A 22,977-nucleotide genomic window follows, 5' to 3' on the forward strand; every position below is an offset into this window, starting at 1 on the left:
TTGGGAATTATTATTCTTGTTAAGACCGCTTCTGTTCTTGTGCTAAATCGACCTGTGAGAGCAATAGCATAGTTGCAAGGTTCATCCTCTCCCTGCCCCATGAATTAATTTACAAGCTGCTGGAAGCTGTCCAACAGGAAATGCAGACTTCCTGGGAAAAGCATCACAACCTAGGAAAGAAGGTACTGCCTTCAAGTGTTGTTTGAAGTGAGATTTGGAAACAGTTCTGGGTTCCCAAGCAGAGGCTGTGCCCCCTCAGGCCATGTGTGTGGCTGGGGAACCAATGTGCAGAAGACCTTGCAGAAGAGGGGAGCCCCACCACCCAAAGGTGGCCCAAATACACCTCCTTACATGCTGGTTTGGGGGATTTTTCTGCATTTGAGGTAGAAGCATGAGGTGCTGTCAGCCTGTTCCTGTGCTGTAAGACCCCTGTGAGCTCCCTGTAGCACCAGCTCTCCTGTGTCAAACCTTAGAGTGATCTGCAATTGCAACAGAGCTGCTTTGTGTCTGCAGATACACACTTAGAAAGGGTGAAACATCATTTTTTTTCCATCTGTTTCCTTTGAAGAGAAAACGGGAATGAGACTTGGAATTTGTGGGGGGAAGAATAAGTGGGCTGTGGTTTCTTAATGGATGATAAATCATTTGACAAATGTAGGGAAACCACACCTGGGCGCCTCTGCTGACTATGCAGGAAAAGGATCTTATCTTGCAGGGATGTAGAATGTCTGTTCACAGACCTGTCAGATCCTCAAAATGCAGACACGTCTACTACTGCTGTTACATTGACAGCAGGAATCTGAGGTTCAACAGCTACATGGCAGTCACTGCAGTTAAAAGTAATAATAATAATAAAAAGAAGTCAGAAGGTATCAGTTTACAGTGAGTTCAGGTGTCCAGGTTGTGGCAAGTTGTTTGTTTTAGAGAGGATGCTATGCTGTTCCAAGCAGAGCTATGCAAACATATTCTAACAAGCCAGAATGCTTTTCCTAGAGCTGGTACCTTGTGTCTACTGAAAAGCTTGGCTTCAGTTCAGAAGACTATTTTACTAGAGAATTCACATATGCAAAAATGAACCTGCAGGATCTGATCCTATAAATCTAATCAGTCAGAGAAGCATAGAAGTTGCACAACTATGGAGATGAGAGACAGATACTATACGGGAGGTGAAAAGCCAGTCGGAAAAAGCTAGATGGGGAAGAACCAAGGTTCAACTTCATAATCACATTTCTGTTTCTATTTTTATCCTGTGTGTATAAAATGCACTCAGGGTGCAGCCTTTCCAGAAACTAAAACAGAGCTTTATATTTTTCCACCACTGGGCTGACTAGATCATCAGGAGATAAAACTGTTCTGGGCAATTCTACTGAATGTAATTCGTGTAACTAAACTAAAATAGAATGGTTGCATCTGAGTAGGTTTACGTGGTTAGCATTACTTGAGCTATTATGCTTCAGAGCTCTGCTGGGAAACTCTGTCAATCTTCTGAACTGGAAGGCCAGAGATCAGGTTGGAAAGCTCTTCACCCTCCTTTCATTTCTGCAGGGAAAAGCAGAGAGGAGCTTCAGAGTTCAAGGTAAAGGAATAAAGATTCTCAGGAGACTCCAGAGCTCTGTGTGGTTTAACTCTGCCCTGTTGAGCTCTGTGCTTGCTTTGCACTGGCTTGGGTCACTGTGCAATGCTGCCCTCTGAAAACCCCTCTGAATGATGCATAACCAGCACAGAGCACGTGCTGGGACTTGCACCCCTTTTCTGTATTGAGATCAGTGTATGTTTTGTAAGGCAATGGTAGCTTTGGGCTTCCAAAAACGATGTTCAGAAGAAGCTGCTCCTGACAGGAATCTCGAAAGGAGAAGATCTGGAGTATCCCTGGCTGTTTGAGGAACAGGAGGCATCGGTGCATGGTAACCACAGGTACATGACGACAGAAATCCAGCAAGAAAGTTAAGCTATGCTGGCTCACAGGAACGTTGATTTTTACTGATGCATCTGCCAAAAGCATTAGCTCCGCCTGGCCGTTCTGCTCATGCCTGGCAGGGGTACATGCATATGATGTAATAACCAGAAGGAAACGCTGTTCAGCTCCTCTTCCTGTGGGCTGGTGGCTAGTGGCAAAGCATTTGTGACGTCCCGCAGCGAGGCACGAAGGGAAAAGGAGGTACTGGACATACAGCTAGGAGTTCACGTGGGGCTCTAGCAGGCTGGTCATATTTCATTTCCGAAGGTCGAGCTGAATGCAGGGGATCTTTCCAACGTGGAGCAAGGGTTCAGAGGCTGGTCCGGTGCACAAGCACGTGATTGACACACCCAGGGGTGGTGGCTTAGCAGCCTGGTGGCAGGACCGTGAGTAGTGGTCTGAGGGGCTCTGACATCTTTTCTGGGGTGCATCTGAGGTGGGAGAGGGGAGGAAGTCGGTGATTTTACGGTTTGTGGGTTTTGCTTTTTGCTGGAAGGACACCTGCTTGTTGTTAATCAGACCATACGCTGCGTTTGCCTTCCTCAATTCATCCACCATGAATGAGGAGGAAGTGTGTAAAGTGGCGTGAGGTTGTCTTTAATGTACGCAAGCTGTTACTGCGGAGAAACGAAAGGCAAATTTACAGGGTATCTCTCTTGCGCAAGAACAGATAGTAACACCTCAGGAAAAGGTGAAGGACACGAGGTGTCTTGATAGTGACATATTTCTGTCTGTTTATTAAGTGCTTCACCTCTGTTTCTTTCTAGTTGGGGTAAGATGTTGAGCGGAAATAAAACAATACAGAGCAGAAACACTAGAGAGTGAAAGTGAAAGCAGGGCTCAAGCTTATGGTTTCGGAAAGCAGAGGGTGTGACAGCAGAGCAGGAGCTCTGGGTCTGAGCGGGGATTAGCAATAGTGTGTGGAGTAACGGGAGAGGGAATAGGGATGGGGGGAACAGGGGAGAAAAACTGCTGGAAACTTCATCTGACTTTTCTCCGTCACATCCCACTCATAGTATCCAAAAACTCCCCGTTTTCCTGCCATGGCAGCAGCATACTGCTGTGCAGAGGGGAGAGAAAGGGTGGCTGCATTAAAAAAAAAAAAAAAAAAAAAAAAAAAAAAAAAAAAAAGTTAATGGGAGCATTGGGTCTTACGAATCCCCTGCAATGGGATTTGAAAGAAAATGAATCAGGAGATCGGGAGTGTTTTTCTAGGAACAGGCCTGGCTGGTGTTACCATGTATACAGAGCAACCACGGTCTGAAGACAGCAGTGGAACAAGCTAAGGCTACAAAGAAGACCCGAGCCCTTCCTTCTCTTTGCCCTGGCAGTCTGTGGGGCTGCCAGGCCTTTTTTTTTGTGGACCCTTGCACTGCAACCAACTCCAGAAGTTTTCCTTTGTTTTCCCCGGGTTAGCCTGCTGTGAATACCCATGATCCCTGCCAAAGCACGAAGGGTGTCAGGGCCAGTTGAATGAACAATCATTTCCATTTGCACACCGTGTTCATATTTTTCAGGCAGCTGTGAGCAGCTCTACCACAGACCCTTGTAAACTCCGGTGCAGGTAGGTGGGCAGCTCTGTGTGACCTGTGATAAAGTTGTGTTGTAGGGACAGTGAAGTGATGCATAGACAAATGTCATCTGGACTGGGGTACAGAACTGGAGGAGGAGAAAGCATGGCAGTAAGCAAAGTGCAAACCCTCTGCGTTTTAATTACAGGCGGTCAGCTCTCCTGTCTTTGGAGGTGGCGTACCTCAGGGCAGAGTGCTGGGAGGGGACTTTGCTGGTGAGCAATTTGTTCCTCTTCTGAGGGTTTGCCGAGTACCTGTGGTGGGCTGATCTTGGTAGGCAGCCAGATGCCCACCCTGCTGCTCTCCTGTCCCTCTCTGCAACAGGGAGAAAATAAGATGCCAAAGCTTGTGGGGTAAGATAAAGGCAGGAAGATCACCAGATTACCAGTTACCATCACGAACAAGATGGAATTGACTTGGGGAAAATTAATCTAATTTGTTGATAATTAAAATGGATTTGGAGGAGAAAAACAGACAGAAATCAGAACATCACCTTCCCCCCTCTTTATTCCCAGGCTCTCTGTCCCTCCTGACTGCTCTGCCTCCTCCTAGGAGGAGCAGGTGGGGCCCAGGCCTGAGGTCCAGCCCTTGGATCTGTCTCTGTCTGTCATGGGGCACCCTCAGCCTTTCCTCACAGAGGCCCTGCAAACCCCTGATGGCACCAGGGCTCCTGTCCTCATGCAGCACCTGTGAGGGGTTGCTTTGTTTTCCTGACCCATGAAGGAGGGGTGATGCTGTTGGTGCTTTCTGAAGGCACTTGGATTTTGGAATTTGCTAGAAGCCAGGTCTTGCTACTGTTAGCCAGGTGGCACCACTGCTTGTCACTTAACAAGCTGAGATCATTGTGTCAGTTGTGTTTTCTTCCAAAATATATTTTAGAATTATATTTTTTTTAGAGAAAAACAGTGACCTGGGCCCAAGTCACTGAACTCAGGGTCATTTCTCTGATGCGTGCCATGCCAAACATACAAATATCAGTTCCTTGGTTTTGCAATTTCCAGCCCAAGAGGTCTTCTTTTCTGAGATGTGATTAGACTTCTGACCTCATCAGAGATACCATATATTTAGACAGCTTTGGAAAAGACACATATTGATTCTGGATCTTTCTTTCTGTGTTAGGGGTAAGGACGCAGCCAAGCATCAACCAGCACTTCTGTGCGTGTGGTACCTTGGAATGGAGAACATCTGGTATTGGCTTGATGACTTCGAGTGGATTGAGTATGGGAAAAAGGTGAGGTCCTCGGTGTCAATGCCAAGAGCTCTTGTTCAACCATCTTTGGAGAATTGTTTAGGGCACATTGTTCTGCAGCTGGTGTGGTCTACATGCCCTGCTGGTGTCCTTGCAATGCTGCTCTGATACCTTGGTGGATTTGTCTTACTCATTGTCCCTCAAAGCAGTACTGATACTCAGTGAAAGCTTTCAAAAGACTAGCTTTGAAAAACAATTTCATTTTCCAGAGGCAACAGAAGTAATTTGACTGAAGCTGACCACACAGACTGAATGCTTCTTTCTTGCTGTTGTTATAAGCAGCTGTTCCCTGTGGGGTACCCCTACATCCCTGAAGAACAAAATGCTGGAAGTAATAGAGACTAGTTCCACATGGCATCTCATTGCTGTGGCTTAGGGAAAAAGTGGTATGTCCCTACAGAGTAACCTAAACTGAAGACTAGTTTAACAGTATAATTTCCTTGTTCTTTCTTTAGCATCTGTATCATTCACCTGCCACGGTAAATTCTGCAGATCTGGAGAAGGCGTTTCTAGCTGACCCTAAAGGCACTCTGTTATTCTCAGCCAGTTCACAGATATATGAGTTAAACTTTAAAGGTGAAGTATCTCTTTATTTACCATTCATTACATAGCTGACTCTAAGGTGGCCTCCGTCATGTGGAGTTGTTGCTCTGTCTGGGTTTCTTTGAGCATGTCTTTTTTCCTCCAATAAGTTTTCTCCAAGCCGAATTTGAATATTAAGTACATTTCTCTGCAGTTCTGAGATACTCTGCTCAAACTTACAGACTTGTGCATCTGTGGTCAAAAAAGCATCTCTGACAATGCTGTACATTTAGAACAAAAACTGAGAATAAACACCTCATGGCATCTGGCTTATGCATTCAAGTTTACGTAACAGAAAAGGAGAAATGAGAAATTAAAAAAATAATATTAATATATAAATGTAAGAACTAAAAAATCAAATGGTGAAGAAGTAAGCTCTGGTAGACATCTTGCAAGATAGTTACGGGGAGAGAAAACACAGTGCAGCAAAGGAAAAATTATGGGCTAGTTACACAGGGAGAGAATGGGAAAATAAGAAATGTTTTTCTGTTTCTAATTATTTATAATTTATTTAACCATCTTAAGGTTTCTGCTAGCTTTCCAAACTTTAAATGTTTCTTGGCATGAATAAAAAGAATGGTGTTTAAAGGAGGAAACAATGGATAGTTAGCAATGCCACACTATGTGTGCTCTGTGATATTGTTGCAGGACCAAAAAGATGTTCCTCAACCCCAGCTAACAAACCCATATTGCCAGAAAAGCCAGACTTATGGGCTCCATCATATCCTCCTGCTGCAGGCCAGACATCAGATGTGGTTTTCTCTGGCCAACAGCCTGGATGTGAATGCATCTGGAGGTGCAGTAGTTGATGGTTGCATTTGAGCTTCACAGCCTATGCTAGTAGGTTGTTGACCTTGATGATCTCCAAGGAGAAGCTACCCAAGTGGAAATGGTCTCAAACTAAGAAGTATGGAGTGGGGTGGACATGATAGAAAGAACATCACCGTTCAGCCTTCAGGGCTACCTGTTTTATTTGTATTTCTTTTCTAAAGGCCCAGTGTGTCCCTGGGCAATAAGTTATCTAATTATTGAGGTTTTGTGTTTTTCTTTCAAGACATGGTCCAAAGAAATTTGTTCTCTCAAACTCGAAGAAAAGTTGTCCGATTACCAAAAGCTCTGTCCCCTCCATTTGGACACAACATGAGGTACTATACATTGATTATTTCATAATGTCTCTGGATGATGCCACCTTTCTACTAAGAAATTCCTCTTACCTCTCTACAATTCAAGTTTAGATTTCTTAAATTCACTTTTAGAAACCTTTTGCTGACTAGTTTAACAGGAAATTTTGCTGTGACAGTATATTTGTAAATTATGCAATACTTCTGTGAAGCATGCTTGAGGGATATTTAGCGGCAGTCTCTGGCAGCCTTTACAGACCCATAGAGTAGATTTGTTCCTTCTGTGAGAGTAAGGTCACACAGGGCTGACACAACTGTGCCAGGAATTTTTGTTCCTTGATTTATGCCTCAACAATGCAAAACTGTGCACAGGGTATTACCTCCCAAGAACTGTGGAGCAGATAGATGACATCCCCTGGAAAGCTAAGTATGAAATAAAACAGAAAAAAAAAATCCCCTAAATGAAGTGACCAGGATGCAATTATTTGGGATAGTCAGTATATGGCTTTTTTAAAGGAAGTTCAGCATGACAGAATTTGGGCACATTTGCTGTAAAAGTCAGTTGGGCTATTGTTTTATTTAAAAAAGAAAAAAAAAAAAAAAAGCTTCAGAAACTCACTGTCAATGCATGAGAAGCCAAGAGTTAAATTTAAGGGTAGGTTCAACCAAAAGTTTAAAGGCAAAACAAACCGAAGTTCCTGAACAGATGCTAACGCTCTGATTGCCTGTGATAAAACATTCATGCCAGCTGGACGGTTGAAGACTTGTGCTGGGAGTTGTTAAGCACTGACTGCTGCAGTAGTGCATGGGGGCACTGCTGTCCACCCATGGCCTCCTGCCAGGCTGTTCCTGGGAACAGGGAGGGACAAGCTGCCCATCTATCTGGTGATTTAGAGATGAGTAGCCACATGGAGAGTGAGGGCTCATGGTCCAGTTTCCTAGAGGTGCAAGCAGCACACATGGAGGTCTATCAGAGAGCAGTTTTACAAACCAACTGGCTATGAGCATCTGTTACTTCTTGACTGAAGTACTCCTACCACTGCTTTGGCCTGACAATAAATTAATTAGTGCTATTAGAATGTGTATGGACATCTAAACTGGAGAAACTGGAGAAAGGGGTAACTGTTATGTGGAAGGTAAAACAAAAATGAAAATCCCAGGATGCCTGAAGGGTGCTGAAAAGCCAGCTGGATTCTCCAGAAAGAGGATTTGGTTGGAAGTGTTATGGATTGTGACGCGCTCTTTCTCTTTTTCTCTCTTTCTCTCTCTCTCTCTTTTTTTTTTTTTTTAGCCAGGACATGAATCTATCATTTTCTTCATGCCCTCCAGAATGGGACCAATCAGCAGTGCCTGATATTGGGTACAAGGTATGTATTCTCACCTCTCCAGTGGGTTAAGTGAACTATGTTCTGCACTAATTTTCCTGAGCAGTAAGCTATATAAAACATGACCCTCATCTCCAAAGACCAAGGTGACTGAGGTAGTCTGAGCTTTTAAACATACCTTCTACAATATGCAACTATGAGGTGAAACAAGACTAACGGTGCCACATTCAGAATAGATCTGTGTCTCCTGGGAGGCTCTCTGAGATCCCGCATATATACCATGCAGGCTAAGGGCACTGCTGGTCTAGCCTGTCCCATGCATTCTTTCCACAGCAGTTTATCCTCTGATAAACTGGATAAATTGCATTTTAAAGGGGATTTTTAGTATTTCCTCAGTCTATTTAAGGCAAAATGTTATTTTCTGTGGTAAAACTAGGGGTTGGCCCTGTAAGAGAGTATCTAGAAGGATCTAGGGTGTCAAATTAAGGTGAAACTGATACCCACTCTTCTCCACACTGAATACTGCCATGCGTTTCAGATCTGGGTTAATCTGAAGTAAAATTAATCTATACGCATAAGAAGTGTGTCCACTGAAGGCAGTTTGTGTGGTATTACATTCATTTTCCTGTGCATCAGCACCTCAGTGCCTGTGCTTCCAACATGTGGAGAGAGAGTGATGGTGGGGAAAGGATGGTTAAGTGAAGAGACAGCAGAAGCTCATGATTTTAATGGCAGGGCTTTTCCTTTAGTGCAAGGAGGTTGATGAGTCCTTTGGAAGGGCTGGGAGCTGTTACTACTAGTAACACCTTATTTTTGATGTTTTTAAAATTTTCAGTTGGTAGAGCTCAGTTCCAGTTCCAGCGAATATGTAAAAATTCAGAGGCTGTTTGAGAAAACAATGAAAGATTACAACATCTGTCGGCTACAGAGGGTCCAGAACCCATCACTATGGCAAGTTTTTCAGTGGTTAGTATCTGTTTTACTTCATTATTCTCATGGTAGCAGAGCACTGCAATTTCCTGATCTATTGTCCTCGCAGGCTGTGATAGGAATTGCCAAATGCAGTAGTCCAACAGAATTAAGACTGCCGCACTCCCATGTGTCCTGGTCTAGCTGGTAGTGAGGTTCAGAACTTATTTCTAATAGGCACACATGCCCAAATACATGCATATACGCACAAAGTGCATCTCTATCTCTTGATAGAGATATATCTGAACACAAAAATTAACACAGACAGCACAGCACTCATGCAATCATAAGTAGTGCCAACAATCTCATCCTGTTCCCTTCTGGCTAATCAGAATGAAAGCTTGTTATTGGAAAATACATGTGCACATATTTATGTATCTAAGTACAGGTAAATACATGTATATATACAAACACAGATACACATATTATAGATACATATATATGTACACACATATATATATATGCACACTGGTATGTGTCTCCTCAGGATCTGGTCTTAGACACTCAGTTTATGCATGTGCTGGCCCTGGGGTCCTCTCATCTCCAGTTGTGTTCTGCACAGATATACAAATGTGCAAATGGATCTCAGTTGACCTCTGTACTTCATGTTGCCTTCTGTAGTTGTCCTGAACCTCCTGGTCCCCCTGGTAGGCAAACCAGACCGTCTGCTCTATCCAATATCTGGCCCAGACTTATGACTGCTCCCATACCCGTGTCCCAGGTCACTTACCCTCCTCACTGACTGTCCAGCTTGATATTCACTAGTGATCACACATTCACACATGCATATCCTTGCTGCAGTTGCTTGTAAGCTGAGGCCCCACTTCAACTGCTGTACACATACCCCCATATGTGCTCCTGCGTGTGGTCTGGAGGGTCCGTTGCCCAGGATAAGAGTTAGAAATGGAGTTTAATGAAGAGATAGGGCATACTGCATGGATCAGGTGCTGGGCCTGGCTACACAAGCCTACTGACCAGTCAGTCACCTGTTTATAAATCACCAGCCCATTTTGCCCTTTTCCATCTGTTTTCCCATGTGTGTTCCTCACTAGGCCACCCTGAACCTTCCCTTGCCTTGCCTCTGTTCCTCCCCTCAAACATCCCTTTATAAATCTTGTGCAATCCCCAAATACTTTTCCCCTGCATCCCACAGGGAGTCCCATACCCCCATAGGCAGTACCCACCTCAGCCCATCAGGTGCTCCAGAGTCTCTCCATTGCTTGTGGTGCTGGGCGTCCCCCTAGCCCCTGGGGCTGAGGCTCCCCTGTGGAGCTCTGAGGGCTGAGCCTTCTTTCTTCCTAATCAGGTTATTGGGGTTCCCCTGCCTGTCTCTGCCTCTGTGTTCTTGTGTGGGTGTGGAAACAAGACTTTTTCTGCAAGACCTAACAGGTTGTATGTGTGGGTCTTGCTTACGTTATTCAAAAAGAAACATGCTTTCCTTCGCTGTGACTGAGTCGTGCCATCTCAAATTTATTCTTTTATTGCTTAGTCTCTTCTACATGGGAGTTTTAAAAAACGGACTTTTTTATGTGGTAAAGCTACAGGAAGAGATTCTACAGTCTTTACTGTGGCTTCACACTGTTTGTTTATAACCATATTTATTCATTCATGATTTATATAACCTGGGAACAATTCCCGCTTGAGATGTTTGTCTCTTTACTCTCTAATGTGATATGAAGTTTTGGGTTGCACAGTCCATGATGATTCAAGAACTTTTTGTTTCGCTGTACAGTAAAGTTACCAGCAGAAGGGCAAGGCGGGCAGGAACCCCACCAAGAGCAGTTTGCATCACTGTTCCTCCACAACCCCAAAGTAGGAGGAGCTGGGTTGGGAAATTGTCCTTGCTTGAATCAGGGCAACACGTTATTCATTTTTGTCATTAGGCAAAAGGAGCAGATGAAGAAGCTCAATAAATCAAAATGTGTGGATGAGCGGCTCCTGTTCCATGGGACAAATCCATCCCTTTTGCCAGCCATCTGTGAGCAGAATTTTGACTGGAGGATTTGTGGCGTTAATGGGACGGCGTATGGAAAAGGTACAAGGGCATGGGCTGGACCTGCATTGAAACTCTCAGGGTGTTTCTAGAGCTCAGGGAAGAGCTGAGAAGAAGCCATGCTTCCATTCTGTTATTTGTGAAGTTGCGTAGAGTGAAAGCCATCAGGTCAACCTGTGTGGTCTTACCATGGGCCCAACCCCAGCTGTGGTGGGACTCCAAAGGCAACAGCAGGACCTGCTGGCCTGGGAGGAGTGGGTTCAGGGGCCTCAGCAGCATGGGCTCCAGATGCTGGCCAGGCTGGTGGGTCTGTGTGAGGTGACTGACTGTCCCTGACCACGGCGCTCCTGCCATTAGGGCACTCTCATCTGCATGCCTCTGCGTCACTGTAAGCAGTGTCAGCAGCTGTCAGGGGGTCTGAAAACATCCCTCTTGGCAGAATAGCAAAGCTCTTGGTCAGGTGGAACAGAGAGGTTGATTGAGAAATGCAGCTAGCATCTGTTGATGCTTTAAAAGAAGCCAACATGAAAACACATGGTGAGGATGTGTGTAGAGCTGTTGGCTCTACAGCTGGGGCTGGAACCTGGGGCTGTTGAATCGCTATCTGCCAAAGGGCAGATAACAAATATTTGTTCTTTGGTTGATGCATTGTCTTACCTGTGTATTTTCCTGGTCCCTAGGAAGCTACTTTGCCAGAGATGCCAGTTATGCTCATGTTTACAGTTCCTCTAGGAGTGGTCACTACAGCATGTTTGTAGCTCAGGTTCTTGTTGGACAATTTGTTCAGGGACAATCTGAGTACCTTCGTCCTCCACCCAGACCCGGCAGTCCCAACAGGCTTTACGACAGCTGCGTGGATGATCCAGAAGACCCTTCAATTTTTGTCATCTTTGAGAAGTACCAGATTTACCCTGCCTATATTTTGGAGTACCGCGTTGGATCTTCATGTGTGATTCTGTAGTGAATGGCAGAATCTTCTTTGTATTTTCACTGAAACAATAATCAATATATATATATATATTTTCATATTTGTACAAGTTTAGAACTTGCTAATGTCAAAATTTCCTTTGAGAAGCTAGAGAACATTTTGTCATGCAGCAAACCAATGTCAATCCCCTGTGGGATTTTGGGGCATAGTTTTTGTTGGTCTGAAGAAGAGGAAACGGCACAGAGGAGAGGATGGATGCAAAAATGCAGAGAGGAGTTTGGAAGAAAAGGAGTTTTCTGAATGCGTAAAAATTATTTTTGACTGCGGGGGGAGTTCACAGAGCCTCCAGCAATTAGGTGCCAGATTCTTCATTTAGAAGATCAGGCAGGGGTCTGGTGGGTGCTGCTCTAAGGGTGCACTGCGATGTGTGACTGCTGAGGTGTAGCTGTTTTTAACTTTGCGTGGGCTGGGCTACCAGATCTGAAGTAGAAGCACTCCTTGAGAAGCCCACGTTATTTCAGGGTCACTGCACAACCCTCGGTTCATGTCACTGCTAGAAGGAGCCATCCCACCTCTGGGTGTGGGTTGCTGCTCTGCTCCCAGTGCTACTGCTGATGACTGTACTAGGGTGGGCAGGATCAGATGTAGAGCATTCACCTACTTGAAAACTGACTTAGTCAAAAAGCCAACCAAACAACCCAACCCAACAATGACAACAAAAAAACACACAAACAAACACAATAAAGCACAGAACCAACAACTGCAAACCCAAAATACCAGCGAGGACAGTTCCCAGCTTTGCTTGTGCCAACCCAATAAAGAGACGGCAGGCTGCACCGCAGTCTTTGGCAAAAGGTGATACTGAACCTATAGCCCAAGCAGGGCTTTGAATGGTAAAATGTTGGGGAATATCTTAGTGAGTTGTTGAGAGATGAGATCACTACTGAAAATGAAAAGCAGCTTCATCAGTGAGTACTTCTGCATGGGGATTTAGCTTGATATTATAGATCTGCTAAAAATGTCCCGTGAACCTGAACTTACTGCTACCTTGGGAGCACCTGTGCGCCTCCCAGGTTCTGCAGCTGTGAACAAAAGCATTCCTTAGCACCCTTTCAGGTGAGAAATGCTTGCAAACAGGCAGCAACACGTGCCATTGTCAGCAGGCACTGAGCATGGATCTGACAGATACATGAGCAAGTTTTCCCCCTTGGGGGAAAAAGAAAAAGTGTGAGTTCTCTACCCTGTCAAGAATGGATTAAATAACTTCTGACTCAGACACATGTGACTGACAGCTTCAGAGTCACTGAGGTGGTGGTGGAGAAGGTCCAATGGAGGAATGCTGTGAGTAGCCAGGCTGCTTTCTGTGGAGCTCACTGCTCTCTGTGCCAGCCTGAGAGGTGCTGGGTGGGCAGGTGTTGGAGTGGGCTTGTCCCTGAGCATCCACAGTGTGTGGAGCTCATTCTATTGATGGATGCAGAGGACACCTCCTCTCAGCATGGGATGAAATGATCAGTTGGATCACGACTAATGACTTCTGCACCTTTCCAATACGTTGCCTGCTTTCAGGGTGCTGTTAAAGTGCTTTATCTGTGTCTAATGGGGAGGTTTAGGGAGCGCATCAGCTGCAGAACACCCAAGGGAGAGGGCCATGCTAAGAGGTCAGCCCCCTGCTCAGGAGTCCCCAGATAGGAAATTTTAGTGTTTAAAAAAATAGAAAAAAAATCCTAATACACGCTCACAAAACACTCCCTCTGCGTGTGAGAGAAAGACGAAGCAGGGTATCGGCAATTTCTCTTGTCATTCCTTTAGCAATTGTCTTGCAGGAACCAGCAGCAATCTCAGAAGAATCAATTATGTTTTGCACTTAAATAAATAATGCATTTCTTCCACATACTGAGACGTACCTAATTTTCTCTTGCAAAGATGTTAGCTCAAGTGATCTTTTCATCGTAATTTATTTCTAATTGATTTCCTGGTGGTGGTGCTCTAAGGTCTTTGTAGTGTAGTCCCTGGCTTTAATGTTGTTGGTTACATAGTCATGCACCTGTTCCAGGCTTTCTATTAAATAACATCTCAGCAAGTTTTCAGGCTTTCTTTTAATTTACTCATGCCAAGTTTGACTTTTCAGCGTTTTTTAAGAATCCTTTTAACAACTTTGACAAAATTTATTACAGGCTGATTAGACTGTACAAACCTAATGCTTGATGGAAGGTGCTGAATGGCATGTTGTTTTTCAAAGCACTTAAACTCCTAAAAATCAAACCGAGCCCCAAAACCTGTAAGAAAACACAGATACTGTTTTTGTTGTAACGTGCTCAATAATTAAATTTATCAAAGCTGTTTCTGGACCGAGGCAATAACAACCCAGAATTAGCATGTGGTTGTGGTAATGATGTGGGACCGAGGGCTTGTGGGGAGGGCAGGGTCCTCAGTTCGGGGCTACAGGATCATCAGGAATCAGGCTTTCACTGCCCAGGGAACAACCTCTTCCAATTGCTCCTATTCTTTTGTTGTCATGCTTCTTTTGGGGAAGCCTGTTGTCTGCTGTATTGAGCCCTAGACACAGTTTTCCAAACCAATTTGAACTATCTTTCCAAGATTACTTTTACATCTAGCCTACAAACACAAGAAATAGGGAAGGCTAACCTGGATCATATCCATCTGTTCTGAATAAGCTTAGATTTTCCTTCCAGATGCTTTGCTGCAGTGTCAAAGGAGCCATTAATCAGTGTGCCAGAGCTCAACCTGAAAATACCTGGCAAGCATCTACATATAATATTCTAACCACTGGAGGAAGCTGTGTCTTTACTCATTCCCAAAGAGCAGCATTATATCACTGTGTGTTCTCTGAATCATTTCTCTTGGGCTGTATCTGCAGCTTCAGTCTCCTTAAATTCTTTTTCAAAATTGTTTTCCCTTTGCCACGTCCAAAAGGGATGTTAGAAGTCACATTGGTCTCTGTTTTCTTTAACACTTTGTGCACTCTTTCAGTCTTGCTTCCTGTAAGTTCCTATCTTCACATAACTAGTTTGATTGAAAGTTCTTACATAATCGCTTGAAAAACACTTCCTTTTTTTGGGGGGGTCACACTGAGCAACTCATGTTCCTTCCAATGCTCTTCATATTTCTTTAGTATAGTCTTAGATGTGATTTGTTTCAATGCACAAAACTGTAGGCTACTAACTAAACCTCAACCTTGTGACAGCACTATCAAAAATGCATTTTTTTTTTCCATCAGGGCTTCCTCCAGTTGCTGCTGTTTCTGTACTGTCTGAGTAACTCCACGGTGTGTTCTGCTCACCTGTTTTTTTTTTCTATATTTTTTTTTTTGTTTCTTCCTCAGATCAATTTTTGCAACTATTTTCCTTTTTTCTTCAACTTCTATTTCTTTTTGTTCCTGTTAACCAATGGTATCTAGGAAGTTTTCTGAGACATACCTAATGAGACACTCACAGGTAAATAAAAAGCTTAATTACATAGCAGCTGGGGAGGCAATTAGCAGGTGTCTTATCTATCTAAATGCTATCACCTGAGATAAAAATCAATGGAATTCTGTAATGACTCTGACTGTGAATTCATGAAGATTTTGGAGGTGCTGCTCATCATGGGTAGCAGCTCCTTTCAGTAGGCAGTGTAAGAGACATGGACTTTGTAGATAGGTGATCTATTCCAACATCTGCTGAGGTTTTGCTGATGAACCCAGGGAGAATCAGCAATACTGACTTCTACAATTGAAACATTGGTAAGAACCAAATAACGCTATTGCCACCTACCCAGCATTCAGGTGTCTGCTCACATACCAGGGGGCTGGTACACTCACACAGCAGAAAATGGCACGTCTGGGTTCAAGCACAGGAAAAGATAAAGTTTTAGGATTTGTTCTTTTCCCTGAGGATTCAGAAACCAGACAATTTTCAGGGCTATGAAATAATAACATATGTCTAGGAATTCCTCTTGACACTGCTTTGAAACAACCTGCCAGAAGCTGATCCTTTCTTCCCCTATTTCTCCTCCTTTACATTTTTTTTTTTTTTTTTTTTTTTTTTTTTTTTTTTCCCTCCAGTCAGTTCTGCACTTTTTGGCTGTTCCTTCAGCTCGTTCAGTGGCACTGAGACCCACTGGTATTGGCCAGATGATTCCCTGCAGTGGATTGAGGATGGGAAGCAGGTGAACTCCACAGCAGCCCTGACACCCTGCTCCGAGTCCTAGCCACTAGTGGGGAACAACTGCTTTAAATTTTGTTTTGTTTTTGGTGAGGACCACCTGTAAGGTGGCAGAAAATCTTTCTCCATATTTCTGCATTGCTGACCAACCGTTGTATTTTCACTGATGCTCTCAGGAGAGCTCCTGAATGCCACCTCTAAGCAGAGCTGCATGTCCTAGGAGTGGCTAAGATAATTATTGAGGCTATGAGGCTGTTTTTTTAATGTACACACACACAAACACCACATGTGTATATACATTATATGCATATTTTGGGCATGGTATGTCACGACTCACTAAGAAGCCAAAAAACTTGGATTCAGAAAGTCGCTTCTCTAGAATACAGTGTCGCACTATTCTGACTATTAAATACATTTTGGATGTTATGCTGAACATTTACAAAGACCCCATTGTGAGTATTCAATGTCAATTGCCTGTAAAACATATTACCACTTCAGTCATTTCTGTAGCATTCAACCTGTGCTGCAGCCATGGTGACACCTGCCCAGGAGGAGACGGTGTATCAAGCAGATCAGGATGGCACTCTGAAACTTCAAGTTTGTTCACAGAAATAGGACATAAATTTTAAAGGTAAAATTCTTACTCATTTGTAATTTAATACATGTCTCTCACCTGAATGTGCCTCGTGGAGCCCTATGACCAACAGAAGTGTCTGTCCCAGCCAGAGGGAAAATACATCTTCAAAAGCATTCACTATAAAATTAATTGTGTGAATTGGGAAAGTACAGGAGATGTTGCTTATGTCTGACAGAACACAAAATGGGGGAGAAATAATAATAATAAAATCTAATTATTTTGTTTTAATTTGTGATTTGATTGCTGGAGCTATTGGACAGGAATACAGTTAAAAGATTAGAAAAATAGAGTCATGGTATTCAACAAAAAGAAAAGCAAAAGCATTAGGATAATAGTTTGAAACCAAAACCTAGGAGTGGCATTGCAAGAGCTCAAAACTCACTGTGTGATGGGATCAAAACAGGAGCCATTACAGGTGGCCAAGAGGGCGTGTGTGCACTGCTCATGCTGCCAGTTCAAGCAGGAGCAACGCTACAGAAAATGACCCCATGTTGTGGAGATAATAAAGTGAAAAAAGCCATTGATAAGTTGCTGTATGGGTACATCAGTAATTTTTCATATGGACAGTGTTCCTTTCTGTATAGCAGTGGCTGAACAGGGGCATACCAAATGGTGCTAGCCTGGCTCTGGTCTCCAGCAGCAATAGGTGCTGGATCCTTGGAAAAGAGGATGAGCAATAAGTAGTGATGCATCCCTTGCTGCCAGGGATATGTAGCTCAGGGACTTCCTAATTCACTGATTATAACTAAACAACACCTTTGTCTTTAATGGCCCTCAGTGGATTTCTTCTCTTCTCTGAGTTTCTTAAGTCTTTCCTGACATGCTGCAAACTTCTAGCACCTGCATTGTGTTGCAGCAGTGGGATCTGCAGTTGAGCTAAGCATTTATTGAAAAACTGCTCTGCTTCTGCGTGCCTTTATGTTTTCTTTCAAGATATTTTCCAGAGAAATCTGAAAATGCAGGTGACAAGAAAAATCTGCCAGTGGCTGGAGAATGAGTCTAGCAGAGGTGGGAATCAGATGGAGGAAAAGTGCAGGGTGCTAAGTTCAGGGTTGCTGTGTCTCTAGGTGATGAAACCCACACCTAGCTTTTAGGGCCTGCTGGGAAGAGGACAGTGGAGGCTATAGAAGTGAGGCCCTCAGGTCCATCCTTCTTGCTCAGTGTCAGTAATTTTGGGGGATTGGCCCAATTTAGGGTCTGTGAGGTAGGGGCACCACAATGCACCAGTGCTTGTCCATGGTCAGTACAAGAAACTGTTGGTATGGGATAGACAACTTGAACCAGTGGCAGGAACATGAAGAGGAGGTAAGCACCTCGTGCCAGCCTCTCCTCAGGGCTGCCGCTTCTTCTGCTCTTTGCAAGCTTATCTCAGGTACTGGGTAGTGCAAGCTCATCTCGGGTATCATACGGCCTCCCCACAGCTCAAGTGCATTTTGACTTACTCAGCACCTCTCGTGATTTTGCTTAGATCCCTCAGGACCCTGTGAGGTCTAAGCCTGAGCACTGTTTATTTTCTTGGCTGAACCAGAACCTTTCAGAATTGCTTTCATCTAAACAGCATTTTTGCTGTGTGCACATCTGGGAGGGAAGTGCGTTTTTCTTTGGGAGATGCTAATAAACCACTGATGAAGAGTGCCAGAAAGTGATCCCATGCGCTGACAAAGAACAATAGCAAGACACAACCATTTTGGAAGCTGTGGCAATGTCCTCCAGCCACAGGTGGAAGGGCTGAGGAGGGGATGGTGGACCCCATTGGTAGGCCATGCCAACAGGCCTGGTCCATGCGTGTTGTGCTGGGAACAAGTAGAGGGAGAGTCCAGCAAACAGCTTCTGGTGGGTGTTGGGGTTAGGGCTGGGGAAGGCCTCTGCACTGGGGAACTCCAGGTCATAGGCAATTAACCCTGGTTGGCAAACAAAATGCAGCTCTGCGGGCTCCTTAACATGCAGCTGTCTTCCAGTGCATGTTTTCCTTCCCTTTTCTAATCCCCAACAACTGTGCTGTAACCTCTGCCCAGATGGAGAAGGCATTTCAGGCCAAACAGAAAGTCGCTCTCCGGTTTCAAGCAGGATCTCAGCAGTACGAGAGTAGTACCGGTGGGGTGTGGTGTGATAGGAGAGGCAAGGTTGTCTGTGGTGGAGGCTGCAGGGTTGTCAGGAATGCTTCTGGGACTGCCAGAAGCTGATCTGCCTTCTTTATTGCCCATGGACATACTTCTGTGCTCTGTCTATTGCTGATTAATAGAAAGCTGCTGGTACTGGCAACACAACCATGGTATTGAATGAGGTGAGCATCCCCCTCTCATGCCGTAACACCCTAGGCCATTTGCTCCCTTCCACCTGGCTGCTTCCCCCAAAGTGAAGGAAAGGTTGTGGTACATCAGGACAGGAGCTACATCTAGTCCCAGAGCCCATCCCCTCCACAGGGTGATAGGTGTCCACAGAAAAACCTAAGTTCGAGGCAGGCATGTAGCCATACACCCCCCCAAATGCTCTTCCTGCCTCTAGCAATTTTTGTCTCAAGGATCTCCTGCATCAAGAATTGGTATCTATATGTATTAAGCCTGGATGCATTTCTCCTTCAGTAATTATACCATTATTTTTTAAACCTGTGTAAACCTTTAGCATCTGTTACAACTTGTGGCAAGTATTCCCACAGCTGAAATGAATGTTTGAAGGAGGAGCTCCTTTTCCTTGCTCTGAAATCATCACATGCTAGCTTTATTTAATGAGTAAAGCTAGGATGTACTCCTACTGCTTGTTTGGTCACCTCAAAAGTTTCTGTAAGGTTTGGTGATTTTCCTCAATGCTCCTTAGAAAACCAGCTCTGAAAACAGGCTGCCTTTACAGGTGGCTGTGGGATTTGGTGAAAATTCAAAAGTTCTGGGCATGTGAGAAAGGTCTGCTTTCTGCATACTTCTGCTGAAAGAAGCAAGTGAAAACCACCTGTTTTTCCCATCAAGGCCCGTGGGAGCCATCCCCTTCAATAATCTTTCTTGGAAATAACTTGGGAGCCTGTAATCTCACCTCCTCCTTCCAGGGAGCCGCTGTTCTCTCACCAGAGGGCAGAGGAGGGTGAGGAGCTGCCAAGAGTGAGGTGGGTGGCACTGCACAGGGGAGGTGTGGGGAGGTGATGTGCATGGATGATCAGAGTGCTCTGCAGCTGCCTGCAGTCCCTAGACGGGGGAGGCCCTCTGAACTGCAGCCTGGTAAGCCTCCGATCTGCAGGGGCTGGTAAAGACAGCAGGGAGATTCTGCTGGGGCACGGAGATGAGTCCGCCATCTGATGGGCTTATATCACTTGCTCTTCCCCTTGACTTGCATACACAGATGTGAAATCCAGCTCTGCTGAGTGTGCTACAAAAGCCATTGCTAACAAATATCCCTCTCCTTTGTAGCATCCAGAGCAGGGTCCTGCCTCTATAACTTCTGCAGATGTGGAGCAGTGGTTTCAAATTCATCAGGAGGGTCCTTTTGAATTTCGAGTTGGTTCACAGAAACATGAGAGAGATTTCAAAGGTAAAAGATCCATGTGCTTAACTCTTGACGTATTTACAGGGCTAACTGTCATGCAGCTCCAAAATGTCCTTATAGTACTTTTATGCTTGGATGCAAAAGCAACGAGGGCACATTTCATGGAGTACAAGCAGCTGGTCTTAGTGCAAGAGGAAGGGGAAAGAAGTAAAATATAAAATAGAGAAAATTGAAGCTTTTTTTTTTTTTTTTTTTTTTTTTTCCTTTTTCTTTTTTCTTTTTTTCTTTCTTTTTTTCTTTTTTTCCAGGCAATTGAATTGGGCGTGGCTCTGATCTAAACAGAGAGCCATTTTACAGTAATGTCTCTGTCTCCTTGATGTTACAACATACTGTATTGAGATTGTAAATATGGGAAGCTTTTTTATGTATTTACAGTCAGGGACTGAAAGATGTAAGTATAATTAGGGCTTTTCCTAGTAGAAGAAAAACAAATTAAAAAAACAACCAAACAAAAAAAAAACACCCTGCAAGCTTCTGTGGCTACTACCTTGGGAGAGAGGAGGGAAGGTTGTGGTCACCACAATTTAAGATGACTGTGAACTGTATATGAGTTTCTATAGCATGTGTACGTTCTGTGCAGAGCTTAGGAAGAAATTATGAGCAATGACTGCTGCTCATGATGTGTCACATTTTAAGGAGACAATTCAAATGTTAAATGTTAAAAAGGTGAAAAGAGTGAATGTCTTCTGTCTAGAGGAGGGTGTGCACACCTTCCACACCAGTCTGAGGGAGCAAGAGGTATAGCAGAAAGCTATCCCCTCTCCTGTGTGAGGCTGGAGAAAGGGCATGGCTACTCTGGTGGACTTCTCCAACAGCTGGACAAAGAGGAGTTTGTCCAACATCTCTCACAAGTGAGCTGTGAGTTAGCACTCAGGAGGTGGCTGAGCACCATTGCTGTAGCTCATGCTGGGTTTATACTCCAGTTGAGTGAAGTGAGGCACAGTAAAAAAGATGTCCACAAACCTTTCAAAACTTTCACAGCCAACACTTAAGCACCTGTGAGCATTTGCCCTGTGCTGTTGCATGAGGTCAGAGAGGAGAGGGGCCCTACTTTCAGCACCACAAGATGACCCAGTTCTGGTTGGAAGCCAGCTTAGCAACCTCCAGGTATCAGTGGTTTTGGAGGCACGTTCTACGTGAAGAGAAGAAAAGGTGAAATTGGGTGGTGATGGTAATCAGCTCCTCAGTTAGCTGCTACAATGTGAATTCCCTGTGCAGATGTCTTCTGAGTGACAGCAAAATGCCCGAAGCAGAAATGGCAGGGAGCAGAGGAGAGGCTCGATGCAGGAGAGCAGCGTGTGCAAGGCTAATCCCATTGCATTGCACAACGACATCTGCTCTCCTGGGCAGTGTTCCCAGATGGCAAAGGTCTCCTCTCTCATTCTTGATGCATTTGTCTTCTCTTTCACTAAATTGTCCAGTGAAATCTGAATGCTCACACTGAGGTAAAAAATCTGCAGAAGTTTGAGTGCTGCAAGCAGTGGCACAGGACAAGGTAAGGCATGGGATGTTAGGCTCATTATTTTCCTGGCTCTGGCAGGCACACTGCAAGGAGAACACATCAGGAGAAATCCCAGCGGCATGGAGACTGCAGGGCAGTTTTCCACTTTCTGCTTACGTGAAGTTATGTGGGTGTTCGAGTAAATCTGATGGAGACAGAAAAACCTTACCGTAAGGGTGTTTCTAGGGTGTCTTTGCATGTTCTTCAGTCAAGGCTGGTACTGGTGACTATGTGAAACAGTGTCCTACCCAGGCCTGCAGAGCCTTACAGCCTGGGGAAGATGCACCTTTGACCTACCACACAGCCCAGTAGTGATCTGGGAAGCTCAGGGAAGAAGGCTGACATCCTGATCTGTGGATGCTTTAGCCTGGAGCAGAAGAAAGAGCATGACTGGAAGAATGGAGATGTCAGGGGAAGCACAAGGTTGTTGGAAAAGGGATGGGCGGTCTTTAGCAGTCAGGGCAAATAAGAGAAATGGGAAAGAAGTGAATGCTCTGGAGAAAAAAAAATGAACACAAGCCAGCAGTGTGCACAGGTTCAGTATGCCAGTGGCATCCTGGCCTGCATCAGCAGTAGTGTGGCCAGCAGGATGAGGGAGGTGACTGTGCCTCCTTGGCATGGAGGGATCGTGCCTCAAATATTGTCTTCAGCTTTGGGCCCTGCACCCAAGGGGATTGGGTTGCTCGAGAATGTGCAGAGAAGAGCAATGAAGCTGGTGAATGGACTAGAAAATTAGTTGTGACGGGTGGTTGAGGGAATGGGCTGTTTAGTCTGGAGAAGAGGAGCCTGAGGGGAGGCCCCATCACTTTCTGGAATGGGTTGCCTGGGGAAGTAGTGGAGGTCTCCATCCCTGAAAGTATATAAGAGATGCGTGGAAGTGGCACTAAGGGACATGGTTTAGTGATGGGACTCAGTAGGTCAGGTTGATGGTTGCTCTTGATGACCTTGAAGGTGTTTTCCAACCTAAATGATTCTCTGAAAAGAGAGATGTTGATAATCTGATGGGTTTTAGTGGCCTTTTCCTTCTCTGGTTTCCTTCCTAATAGGTAGAATTTTAGCAGTTCTGCCCTAGGCATCTAGGTAAAATCAGGAAAATTAGAGTTTTAATGGTTACCTAGGGTCTCAGCAGGTGCTATGTGAACTGTCTGGGCCACTGCATGGATTATTTATTTATTCATCTGTATCTTATTGGCAGAAAAGGCCAATATGGCCTGGCAATGGTAGGAGAGGTGATACAGGAATTCTGCTTCTAGAGCTGTCCTTCAGATGGGACTATGTTAGAGTATTGTTAAATATGTTTTTAAGCATGTGGCTGACCAAGGAAGGAAAAGGCTTGTTGAAAGCATTTTGTGATGCATCTTGGTGCAGTGCATTGCTATAACATACATGGAAGGTCTCTTCTTGCAGCTCATGTTAGCAAGGGAGAAGAGTTTATGTAAAATAAAGAGAT

General features: G+C 44.6%; 1 protein-coding gene and 1 long non-coding RNA gene across 2 annotated transcripts in view; both read left to right on the forward strand.

Moving 5' to 3' along the window:
• Positions 1-2,053: 2,053 nt before the first annotated feature.
• Positions 2,054-13,586, forward strand: LOC311445553 (protein mono-ADP-ribosyltransferase PARP12-like). Its single transcript, XM_084537792.1, has 9 exons — positions 2,054-2,158; positions 3,475-3,521; positions 4,648-4,759; positions 5,233-5,353; positions 6,414-6,504; positions 7,772-7,847; positions 8,641-8,771; positions 10,658-10,809; positions 11,448-13,586. The coding sequence occupies exons 3-9, from the start codon at positions 4,703-4,705 to the stop codon at positions 11,726-11,728; spliced, it is 909 nt and encodes a 302-aa protein (XP_084393918.1). The 5' UTR covers positions 2,054-2,158; positions 3,475-3,521; positions 4,648-4,702; the 3' UTR covers positions 11,729-13,586.
• Positions 13,587-19,262: 5,676 nt separating this feature from the next.
• Positions 19,263-22,977, forward strand: part of LOC311439741 — a 33,466-nt gene continuing 29,751 nt past the window's right edge. The window contains exons 1-2 of the long non-coding RNA XR_014694963.1: positions 19,263-19,589; positions 19,891-20,011. This is a non-coding gene — a long non-coding RNA (uncharacterized lncRNA). The remainder of the gene's footprint in view (positions 19,590-19,890; positions 20,012-22,977) is intronic.

Source organism: Aythya ferina, assembly GCF_964211825.1.
Source record: "Aythya ferina genome assembly, chromosome: 1".
Lineage (NCBI taxonomy): Eukaryota > Metazoa > Chordata > Aves > Anseriformes > Anatidae > Aythya > Aythya ferina.